At 43.1% G+C, this 12,831-nt stretch overlaps 1 protein-coding gene across 4 annotated transcripts; it reads left to right on the forward strand.

Moving 5' to 3' along the window:
* Nucleotides 1–7,206: 7,206 nt before the first annotated feature.
* sp7 (Sp7 transcription factor) lies at nt 7,207–12,089 on the forward strand. 4 transcript variants are annotated; one of them, XM_061784166.1, is made up of 2 exons: nt 7,207–7,694; nt 9,006–12,089. In XM_061784166.1, exons 1-2 carry the CDS (start codon nt 7,674–7,676, stop codon nt 10,326–10,328), a joined length of 1,344 nt encoding a protein of 447 aa, XP_061640150.1. In that variant the 5' UTR covers nt 7,207–7,673; the 3' UTR covers nt 10,329–12,089. The 4 variants fall into 4 exon arrangements, with proteins under 4 accessions (XP_061640150.1, XP_061640149.1, XP_061640151.1 ...); XM_061784165.1 differs by having other exon boundaries at nt 7,218–7,709; XM_061784167.1 differs by having other exon boundaries at nt 7,588–7,709; nt 9,010–12,089.
* Nucleotides 12,090–12,831: the final 742 nt, after the last annotated feature.

A 12,831-nucleotide genomic window follows, 5' to 3' on the forward strand; every position in this document is an offset into this window, starting at 1 on the left:
ATTAATGGACTGATTCATAGTAATTGACCATTTTACCCGTATTTGAGCATTGTTTACATGCCTTTAATCATCTGTTTACAAAACAGCTTTTCAGAGTTGCAACATGTTAAATGTTTTTTTGTTTAAATCTTGAACAATAGACAGCTTTGTTTTAAATTTCTGACAAAAAGTGCAGTGAGCTCCCAGGCTCAGCAGCATGTTTTATGAAGTTAAATGAAAACTTGAACAAATAAATAGCTCCCTAAAATTTTATACAGTCAATAAGGTTTTCCAAAATTTCAATATAAGTGAAATGTGAATCTTTCACTTCTCTTTGTTTTAAGTTCAAACAAAAACAAAAATTGTAGTGCGTTCCAAGGGTCAGCAGCATCTCTTATCACGTTAACTGAAAATCTAAATAAATACATCCCTGATGTTTACCCAGTTTGAATTGATCTCTTAAGGGCTGTTGGCGTTTTAAAAAAGGCAGATGCCGATATGCATTAAAATACGCAATAACAGTGCCGATAACCGGTCCGGATGAAAATCGGTCTGTCGTCTACTTTATTAAGACGACTATTTTGTCTTCATGTTGCAGGTCGCACACAAATCAAGTTTTGAAAAGTCTTCCCCCTGGCTCAATGGCAAAAAAACAACAAAAAGCTAATACGTAAAGAAAATAGCCATGTTCGTGTGGACATGGCCTTAGTCCAATGCCTGTCCTTAGTCTGGAGAAGTGAGACTTGATACCATTGGAAACACACAAAGGGGATTTCAGTCTACTTCTTAATGGATGTCGTCTCCCCATTTGCATCGTGCCAGTCGGAAAAATCTGCATTACGTGCTTGCCGCCATGTCTGCTGACTGAATATGTCCACTGGTTGCGCTGCAGTCTATTGGCGGTCGCATTACTCAAAACCGCCATCTTTGCCCCGAAGCAGAGAAAAGCGGCACTCAGCCTGGCCAGGTGTTTTTTTTTTGTTTTTTTTTTCTTTCATCATAAAGCACGTGGTCACTTCTCATGTCTGAATCCCCAAGAATTAGGCAAACGTGACTCAGATCTGAAGCCACAATCAATGCATGGATGCATCTACAAATGGAACCCATCACTCTTGTCTCACCTCCCCACAATCTCCCCCCTCCAGTCTGTCCGTGACACCCCCCACCACACGCACGCACGCACACACAAATTTCTTTTACTCGCTCTCATTTTCCGTTGACAAGCGCTCTCAATCTTTGACCACACGGCCTGGAAAAATAGCACAGAGTCATGCTGCAAGGCAAGTCTATCCCTGACCCTGATTCCCTCTCACCACATTTCCATCAAGCAGCGAAGTCAAACACATCTAATCATTTTGATTCCTCCCCCGCCGTCGCAGTATTGTGAACATTGTTAATTTTGCGAGGCCTGACAGGGGATTGGATTCGCGCCGTGATAGTCCATCGCGCACTTTGGTGGCGCGGTGACACCTAAGGACACGCAGAAGAGACATATAAGGAGATTGGAGGCCAAATAACCTCTCGCGAGAAGTGCGTTAGAAACAAGCATGCGATGTAAATCCATGTGCCAAACCTCTGTGCTACTATTTCGGAGGAGAAGGCTGCTGGATGACCTTGCTAAGGAAGTCTATACGCCTGCAGAGCTGGCGAGCAGCCCCTGGAATGTCCTCTCAAGTTAGGGTGAGTTAGTTAGGGTGTAGTAAATGCTTACAAAGTGGAGAAATTAGCACAAAGGCTGGTGTAAAAAGTCATTGTCAAAAAGAACATCAATAGATTCAAAGGCAAGTGAAAAATCCTATTTCCTACTCTTTCCTACTATTTGTTTGTTGGCAGGGGTACTTCTGGTCCCTGGAGAATTACGAACAGACTGATGTGTGGCAACCATTTGCATTTAAGGGTGAGCAAAATTGAATCAACCTTCCACCATTTTTCATGGAAATGAGCCACACAATGCAGGTAGCATGGTGCTTAAAGTGGTTAGGATGTCTGCCTCACAATTCCGAGGTTCTGGGTTTGAATCTTGGCAACAGCCCTCCTGTGTGGAGTTTGCATGATCACCCCAGAGTTACTACTACTACTGCTACTCTGTCTTCCTCCCACATTCCCCCCAAAAATGCATGTTAGCTTCACTGAAGACACTAAATTGTCCACAAGTGTCAATGCTTGTTTCTCTTGTCTCTACTGTATGTGCTTTGCTAGAGAAAAACGTTCCACACCCCAGTCGATTACGGGGCACTTATAATGAAACAACCGTTCATGCTCACATTCACACCTATGGACAATTTATAGTCTTCATAGAACCTAACATGTATGTTTTTGCAATGTGGGAGGAAGCCAGACTACCTGGAGAAAACCCACGCCAGCACCAGGAGAACACCCAAACTTCATGCAGAACGGTTTATTTCCACTAGAAATAGTGCAATTTGAGGTCGTACCAAGGAGAACCCGCTCAATATGGCTCGAACCAAAATGCGTCTCCGAGGTTTATTCCTAACTCTTCATGGATTGGCTAAGATCGGCTCCAGCTCGCCACCCTGATGAGGACAACATCTGTAGAAAATGGAGGGATGGATGTCTAAAACTATCCAAGTGGCGAGTGTATATAGGTAAGAGGGAATTTCTGGTATATGCAATATGTGTGGCTGCATAGGGCTGCATTTCTGAGGGTACGGGAATACAACTCCCCCCCCCCCCCCCCCCCCCAAAAAAAAATATGATGTGAAATAGTTTTGTATTGGCATCATGGCATTGGGGAGATGGCTGGTGTGGGTCATCATTCTTAGGGAATCATTTTGTTATTTGTCGTAAACACGGAGAATATGTCAAAACCATTAAGTGTGCAATTCCGAAAGAAACGGAAAGAAGAGAAGGAGACGCCTGGAGGCAGGTATGTAGTATGAGCAAGGCATTATTCCTGATGACTATAGTAGTATGTTGTTATTTTATGGGGAGGGGTTAATTTCCAACTTGAAGTTAAGCTAGGACTGCCACTGCATCTCATCTCGTGAGGGAAAAAAAATTATAAAGTCACCAAACTGAGCTAGAACTTGGAACTGGAGCAGGGGAAAGCCTTCTGAAAGGCCCGTTAAAGCTTTACGCATTTCTCTAATTACACCTCTCGCTTGCCCTCGTTTTGATGGCAGCTATAAATGGGGAACACGCCAAAGACTCAGAGCACGGCGACTCTTGTAAAGCTAGGGCGAAGCAGCTCGTTGTCGTTTTAGCCTCACCTGCCCTGTCATTTTTACTTGTATGTAAAACACAAAACATTAACAGAACGTTAAGGAGAGGGGAGACTTGGTTTAATGACTGCAGCCTGTAGCAGGCCTCATGCCAAATGAGGGGGGACAGATTTGATAAGCTTTTATAACACATCGGATAAGGTAGACCGGGGTCATTTGCTGCACAATTGTAAGTGGCCTACCGCATATTCGAATATTCAAATGACCATGGCGGTTACAGAAAAAAAGTGAAAATGTTGAAAGGCAGCACACTTTCAAAATAATAACTAAATAATACTTTGCGGTTCGACTATCGCAGGTTCACGACTTCGCGGGTTTTTTCAGTTTTATATATATATATATATGCAATAATGTGATATCCTATGATATGATTATCCTATGACTAATACGATAGAGAGGGTTTTAAAAGGTCAAAATACACGTTAAGTAATTAAGTCAATATGGTGTCTCTACTTGGAGGAAATTCACTTATCGCGCCCGGTCCTGGAACCTAACTCCCACGATAAACGAGGGTTCACTGTATTGTTATATTATCCGTCTAAATGTGTGTCTCCGCTGTTTGTGTTAAAATAGCCATTGCTTCTAAAAAAAAAAAAAAAGAAAACGCAATTATCAACAATTGTTAGCATGGCAATAGCATTTTGCATTATTTGTTAGCATTAAGCTAAGCGGACTTTCCCAAAATCAAAGCGATGTTGCTGTAAACACACAATGTGTAATTCTGTTTGTTTTGTGTTTAGTGTGACAGTAAATTTCAACTGGGAGTAGCATTAAAAAGCTTTAGGCCTCTTTTTTGAAGAACTGTTCACTATTTGCCAAACTGCTGCTTATTGTGAAGTAACTGCCACCATACAGCGCTCACATCTCAACTTTGAGCCCACAAGTCAAAGCAAAAAAAATCGGCGAAATTTTGAAAAACTCAAAAGTCAGGTCACTCATGGGATCACTGTACTTTTTTGCGTTGTCACCGATTTCACAAGCTCAGATTTCGACTTTTTTTTTTTCTTCTTGAATCGAGTTTCACGGCTTAGCATATATTGACCAACAACATATTGAATTGGTTTTAGCATGTTTCACAAACACAAGGTGAAATGCCCCCGCTTCCTTCCATTTTTCTGTATTTGGCCTTCAGTGGAAAAAGTTTGGACATCCCTGGTGTAGACGGACGGACGGATTGACAGACAGCACTTGCTTTTGTTCTTGCACTCGCAGTCCTTCTTGGAATGGGAAAATAAAAGTGACGGAGGTTAGCCGGAGAGCAGACTCCCAAATATAGCCGCTGTGTTCTTGTGAGGGCCAGACTCTCCCCAACGACAAGCCCAGCTCCGACCGTGCCCTGTAATTGAGGAGAAAATAAGGATAGAAATTATATGTTTATTTTTGACAACAATTTTAATCTTCTGTGCTCGCCTTCACAAAAAAATGAGACGCCCACAAGAAGGAGATGAGAATCTGTCTTTCTGACTCAAAGTGGAGAGGTTTTTTTGGGGTTTTTGTTTTTTTTAACCAACAAATGAAATAAGGCAAGCAAACATAGCTTCTCAGCTGGGAAAATAACAATACGCTTGTATACATGTCCTTATTTCAAACTCATTAAACGAACAACGAGCTTTAATGAAAAATAGAAACAAGCACGACGGAGGATGAGACTTGTCTGCTTCGTGTTTCTTGCTAATGGATTTGTTCCTTTCATTTTGGTAGCAAATCTAAGCCAAAAAATAAATCACCTTTTACATACAGTATATATTATATATATATATATATATATATATACTGTATGTATATATTACATATATACATACAGTATATATTACATGCATTTTTTTTACTAAATCCCTTCCTAAGATAAATTGAACAATAGTTGTAAACTTAAATATTTGGTTGTCACTACAGTATCTCTAACACCTGTTTTTTTTTTAAATTTCAGATTCAGTTTGTCGTTAAAAATATATAACAACAATCGTTTACATACCGTAAGTTATAAAATGATGGGGTGATTGTATTTATATATTTTTTTGTAGTCGTAATGGCCCTTTCGGGGAAACCATAAAATATGATGTAGCCAGTTTGAAACCTCACACTGACCAGAACTACTATTACTACTACGACCTACTATGTGCTTATCAGTGTTGTTTTAATGTGATTTTGTGTTATCATTGCTCTGTATTGTTCCAGCATGATATGGTTTAGCTAGCAGATACATTCAAAATGACCCAAAGTGTATAAAAAGCCCACATTTTACAGTGGCCTTTATAACCGTATTATTATGGCCCCTATTGGAATTGCTGGGTTTATTATTACTCTTCTAAAAAATTCACCATGCCTATAAACACACCAAGGTTTGTTAGCGCATGTACCCTGGGTAAATTATATTTATTTTAGGGGTCCCAAACACGACCCCCCAAAAGTCACTCAGTAGAACCCCCTGGAAAGTTATAAATAAGAAATAACTTAGCCCCGACATCAGTTCAACCCATCGACACAAAATGAGGTGAATGCGTCCATTGTAACACGATGCATGACAAAGTCTCAAGGACCCACTCTTAAAGTCGAACAGGAAGTTGTCCATTTTGGTTTAAAGTAAACTTTAAGCTTTAAACTGCATACACTCCTTGAAGTTGCACCGGACTATTGCAATATGAGTCATTCGAACTGCTCTAAGTGCTAAAGGACTCTGCATCTTTTTGCACAATTGTCAAAAAAAATAAATGTACAGGCATTACCAGATAACTAGCAACCCTTTACTGCTCAGTGACTGTTTTTATTTTGTATTTTTTGCCAATGTCTTTCTGTCTCAAAAGTGTTCTCTGTCAATTGACTGTCTGTTGTCGTACTAGAGCGGCTCCAACTAGCGGAGACAAATTCCTTGTGTGTTTTTTGGACATACTTGGCAAATAAAGATGATTCGGATTCGGATTCTGAAGCAGACATTTTGGGGCAAATCCCATGCTTCGTACTTTGCAGAGTTCCAACCAAAGAATTGGCCTAAATGAGCACCAATCAGAAGCAGGTATACTAGTCAGGTGGGCGACACTAAATTACCAAGCTTTTGTAATGCCATCCAATGTGGGTGGAGCTTGAAGTCAAAGTTGAATTATCATTTTAAGCATTTGCGGTGAAAAACAATGGGCTGGGGGGCCTCAACATGGCCTGAAAGTAATACATTTTTGCTCGTGTCTGGTTGGAAGTGCATTTTTGGTGTCCCAAACACGAACGCCCCAAAACTCTTTCAGTAGCACCCCTTGGGAAACTAAACATAACATAAAATTAGTCCCGACACCAGTTTCATTGATCCACACAAAATTGAGTGGACATGTCTGTCGTAAGAGGACAAACAAAACATTTAAAGGAAATTAAACAGGAAAGCTGATATTTTGGTTTGAAGCAGTTGATTTTGCTCAATTTCTGGCCTCCTACCGCCAGGGAATTGGCCCCAAATGAGTCCCAATCGGAAGGAAGGACAACTCTAAATTGCAAAGTTGGTTTCTTTTTCCTTATTCACCATGAAAACGATGGTACGGGGGCTCATTTATTACCGTTTGGAGCTTTCATTTATATTTAGAACTATACTTCATAACTGTTAGATTTGCTTAAGCAACAACAGCCTTTTAAGTTGCACACAGGCTAACTGGGGACATGAGCAAACTATTCTTTATTAGCAACAATGCCAGAGAGACATTTCCATGAGTTGCAGATGCAGCTTTACAACTTTTCATTCGTCATTTGTTCCCTTAGTTCATCAGTCACCCCCCCCCCCCCCCCCCCCTCCCATCCCTTATGAATTGGTTTTATGCGATGTGATAATCTCCTCATTTTAACGACCTGATCCTGTTTTTCCTCGCCTGTCTGTGCTGCTCAGTCGACACGGGTCGTCGCATCTAAACTTCCAAGTGCGTTGGAAACCGAGAGAAAGCTTGAAACCAGAATGACAAAATCTCGACTAGAAACCACAAGCTCAGGCTGTGTAGTGTTTTTTTTTTTTTACATATATAATATATGTGGTCTATGAGCCATGGTGATCTTTTGTGATCTTTCCACTTGTGACTTATTTTCCGCTCCCTTGCTGTGAAATGTCTTCCTGAGACCTGAGACTGAGTCATTCATCTTAATGGGAAAACTGATAATACTGGATAAGGGACTCTTCCCTCCAACTACCTACTGAAATGGATGTCCACATGGTGATTGATGAGAGACCATTCATGCGTCTGCATTTGAGAAGGCGGGATTGTGCGCTCGGATCCACCAATCCACGTCCACTTCCCTTCGTCCCCCCTACCCCGAGCTCTGCCTCTTCCAGGAGAGCCCCAAGCCTGTAATTAGGGGGGCCGGGCTCCAGGAGACTCAAAACACTTCCACGCATTGCTGCCTAACTTCTTCCAAACTGTCCCGGGACTCTGAGCTGCGCCTCTCCCGCTGGGCCTTGAGCTTCCTCTAGGATTTTGTTTCTCAGGGATGGCCGCATCTATTCTGGAGGTAGGGAATCTCATTGTAAGTATGCAGCACTTTTTGTCCCTCTTAAATTTTATGTTGATGTTGTTGATATTTTACAAGAAGCCAAGTTAGAGGCTGCATGTTCCTTCTACTACTTTCAGCTACAGTACAATGCAATTTGTTGCAAAGGGGAGTAACATCATCATATGAGACATATTTCTTATACTTTCAATGACTAAACAAAACAATCGGGGAAGTCCTGTTTTGAAGCAGAAAAGTGGAATAATAATACAAAAGAATAAAAAATATCTATGTACATATTTACAACATGAGGAAATGAGCATTATACCCGAATAAGCATTTGTCGGTGGTGGCTGTAAATGAACAATAAATACCACAGGAAAGAAATATATGCAGTTGTGAATGGCACGCTGCACATGAATAAATTCATACTATATAATCAGAAGTGAATGTGAGCAGCAGCAAGAATAGTCCGCAGCATTGTGCGTACATACTATACAAGAATAATCAATACGATATAAATGTATGCGGATGTGAATGGCGAGCTGCATGTGAATAAATATATATAATCAGAGGTGAATTTGAATCGAAGGAATAGTCAGCAGCATAGAATTTAGCAAAAAAATATATATCAATAAATAGTCTATAAGAAGTTAAGAATGAAACAAACACCAGCAGTATTACACTATATACAGTATAGAGAAATGAATGTGAACTGCATCAAGAATAGTCAGCAGCCTTGGATGTGATATACATAAGACGTTTGAAGCAAACTCAACACCAGTAGTATTACGCAACTTTTGGAAATGTGAATGTTGAAGAGCAACAAACGTAGTCAGCAGTACTGCATGCAACAAAAAAACTATATACTGAACATATTCATAAATAGTCATTATAGGAGAAGGTGAGAATGAAATTAACACCAACAATATAACCGTATATTTAGAGAAATTCATGTTAAAAGCAGTAAGACTAGTCAGCAGCGTTGTATATCGCATTGATAATCTTATTACTTATTTAAAAGATTAGTTCAAATAGGCCAGTACCATGCAAGCAAAACTGCCCATATTTACAATGTTTTTTGTTTGCAAATTATTGAAGGAGGTTTCAAGCCAAAACTAAAAAAAAAACAAAATAACAACCGAATAAACAAAAAGTGCAGTGCATGACCTCCACAACCATAAACACATGCCGCCTGCCATAGCCTTGAGCACTTTGCAAGCACATGAAGGAGGCAGCGGTGGCGTCGGGACATGCGTTTTGTATTAGAGTTGACACTGACAGAAGCTGCGCGAGCCAGACACACAGTCTCATGTTGTTCCTCCTCCCCAGGAAGAAGCGCGCTATGGCTCCAGTCCTCTGGCTATGTTAACCGCTACCTGTAACAAGTTTGGCAGCACCAGCCCAGTGAGGGACTCTGCGACACCCGGTAAGAACGGCAGCACCGCTCCACTAAAGAAGCCCTACAACATGACCTCCGATCTTCAGACGGCCAAGAACGCGCGCACGGCCGACGGCAGCGGCCTGGCGGACTCCTACAGCGGATCCTTCACCACGGCCGGAGGCGGCGGTCTGCTCACCCCGACCGGAAGCCCCCCTGCTACGACCGGAGGCTACGCGACAGAGTACAACCCTTTCTCCCACTCGTTCCAAACGTCCGTCTCCCAGGACCCGTCCCTGTTAGTGTCCAAAACCCACGCTACGGCAGACTGCCTCACCAGCGTCTACACCTCGTTGGACATGACGCACCCTTACGGCTCTTGGTACAAAGCCGGTATCCATCCTGGTATTACGGCCGCCCCGGCTAACGCCACGTCCTCTTGGTGGGACGTGCATCCCAACTCCAACTGGCTGTCGGCGACCCAACCTCAGTCGGACGGAGGTCTCCAGGCCTCTCTGCAGCCTGTGGCACCGCAGGCTTCCCTTAGCCCCCAGCTGCCTAGTTACAGCACCGATTTTACCACCTTGAATCCGGCCCCCTACCCTTCCGTGGGACTCGGCTCGTCCTCACACCTCCTCCAGCCGTCCCAGCACATGCTGCCCCAGGACATGTACAAGCCCAAGCCTGTGCAAAGCTCAGGGCTAATGGAGAGTCCAATGGGCCTAAAGCCAGCGAGGGGATCAGGAGGCTACGGCACAGGTTCGACCCCCACGAGGTCCTCGTGCGACTGCCCCAACTGCCAGGAGCTCGAGCGACTGGGGGCCTCGGCCGCCTCCCTAAGGAAGAAGCCGGTGCACAGCTGCCACATCCCAGGCTGCGGGAAGGTGTACGGCAAGGCATCGCACCTCAAGGCCCACCTGCGCTGGCACACCGGCGAGAGGCCCTTCGTGTGCAACTGGCTGTTCTGCGGCAAGCGCTTCACCCGCTCGGACGAACTGGAGCGCCACGTGCGCACCCACACACGGGAGAAGAAGTTCACCTGCCTGCTGTGCAACAAGCGCTTCACACGCAGCGACCACCTCTCCAAGCACCAGAAGACCCACGCCGAGTCAGCGCTGCAGGGGAAAACCGTGGCCGCCGAGGGGGACGTGGACCGCCGGAGCGACGAGACCGCGGAGATCAACGCCGGCAATGGCGAGCCACTCGCCAATGGAGACGAGAAGACGGGGGTGCCCACTGGAGTGGAGAACAGCAGTGGACTGCTGGAAATCTGAATCCTAGACTTCATCCAGATTTTTTTTTTTTTTTTAACAATCATGCCAAAGACATCAATGCAATAAATGACGGTGCAGTCACAGGCCGTGCATCTGGTACCTGGGCCTTCAATGGGGACTTACCCGACTTAATCTGCCTCTTAATACCACCACTATCATAGCGTAATTATGGAATCCATCACTACTGTAGAAAAATGCAATAAAACAGCTCAAAACTGCGCCACGTACACCATCTGGAGCAGATCAGAATCAATATTTATCGAATAACATGAAAAAAAACGAATTTAATTAAAGACATCCTACTCACCAGAGATGCTGATTATGAAATATATTAATGTGTGCAGATCGCCACATGTTGATGTTTTGCTCATCAAAGTTGGCTTTTGCTCTGACCGGCCAATCAGCAGATGGAAAAATGCTGACAACTAGGCCCCGCATTCTGGCCTTGTGAGGATGAATTTGAAATCTGACTGTTCAAGAAACAGACTCAGTTACATCAGTTGCCACTACTGATTCTGTATGCCCTGGGCAGATTAGATTGACATGGCAACAACACCTCAAGGCTAAACCCAGATTGGACAAAAAAAAACAAATCAAAACAAAATCTAACATCCACATTCACAAAGCAGTGCAGCAAAGAGGAACGCTACAAAATGAAAAGAATCGATTGCTGGGAATAAATTAATACAATTTCATGGAACAAATAAGAGAATTTCAGTTGCAAATGTAGGTCAGTGCTTCTGATAGCGTTCCGGCGTTTCCTCTTGCCTGGAGTGTAATCAAGCATCTCCGTGTAAATACAAGCAAGCCTTACAAGCAAACAATTTGAGGAACACAATGACAAACAACAAGAACAGCAATGAATGCTCGCACGTACATCCACGTTTCTGAAGCCAGCATGCATTCTTGTTGCCTTTCAAATGAGCGCAACCACTGGGGAAATTGAATCTGCACAGGCAGAGGGAAAAGCAGCGCCGAAGCCACAAGACGAGAGTCATTTCAGAGCGATATGTTTTGGTTAAGATGGCGGGCCTTTGACAGAGCCTTCCGCACAGATCTGATTCGCAGCTGTACTTTGATACTTCAGTCATCGCTCTTCTTGAAACAATCAACGCGCAGCGGGATTTGACGCTTGTCATTGCCAAAGATCGTGTTGTCGTGTCAAAAGGCTTTTGTCGTGCTTCCTAGCTTGTGTAATTTAAGTTCTTATTTACATCTTTAATCTAATTTATGTCTTAAATTATAAACATTGCCGGTTGTCTTGCACCTTGCGGGGAAATGTAATGCCAGCGAGGATTGCAAGATGAATTGAAGCCGGCCAAATATAAAATAAAATGCCTTAATTTAAGACTATTTATTAGCTATAACAAGGAAGTTGAAGATTTATTTAAAGATCTTGACATCGACTATTTCTATGTATGTATTCTATGTATTGTGAAGTCTTCCACACAAATGATGAATTAAGGGCTACATACTATATATTTACAACAATATATAGATGTTTTTGGTTGTGTTTATTATATTTTCCATTTTGTTTTTCATTGAAACTGTAACCTTCCTAATGAGAAGCCTTGCGCTTCGGTCAAAAGAAAATATAAAGTGAGCGCTGTTGGAAATGTCAGTGTTTGCTTTTTTTGGATGTGAAATAAGAAAATATTGTACATAGTGAAGGGCATGTATGGTGAACATGTAAGAGTCCTGGTGTGTGACAATTATGGTGCTTTTAAAGAAAAAAAAAAAGTAAAGATATTTTGAAGCATTTTTCTTCGCTGACTGCATCCTTACAAACTATTTGACTTCCTTTCTTGTTTCCACCTCACCTGTTTTCATTGTCACTTGTAGCACAAACAAAAGCACTCAGGTGAGCTCTTAGCCCCGCACAATGACCTGCACTGTAGTTAACAACAATTGCACCACTCTTAAGCTTAAGAGGCGTAATTATCAGTTAGTATAAAAGACAGAAGGTGGTGGGGGGGGGGGGGCGGGGGGTTATTAGGACTGATGGCAAGTGGTTGTATTGTTTAGGTGCTCAAACAAAAGGGACAATTAGAGCAGGATACGGGATGACAGACATGATGTTGCGATACGAGTGAAGTCAGGGTAATGTGTTGAAAAATATCTGCAATGTGTCGACAAATATCTGCAATGTGACCCCGCATAGCCACCGTAGCTGCGTCCCTCTTAAAAGTCACCACGGGTCCACTTTCCTGTCAGGATAGTAAAATTGCTTGAGGTGGGTGGAGCTGGGCGTTTTCATAGCGATCACCCCAGGAGAGACTCAGTGAGGTCTGCGCGTCACAGGCACGGGTGCACACCGCTCCCCACTGGCGATGGAAAGGTGGGGTTTCGTAAGGTTAGCTGCGGGACAAAAGCACAGGTGTCTTCAGGTGTGAGCGCAACTCTGCGGCAAAGCGGTGGAATGTCGGCATGCCCGGAGGCTCAACAGTGAGGCCGTAAGAAATAGCAAGATAAGGCTGGCCAGCAAAAGGGAAAAGTAAAGTGA

Source organism: Phyllopteryx taeniolatus, chromosome 9, assembly GCF_024500385.1.
Source record: "Phyllopteryx taeniolatus isolate TA_2022b chromosome 9, UOR_Ptae_1.2, whole genome shotgun sequence".
Lineage (NCBI taxonomy): Eukaryota > Metazoa > Chordata > Actinopteri > Syngnathiformes > Syngnathidae > Phyllopteryx > Phyllopteryx taeniolatus.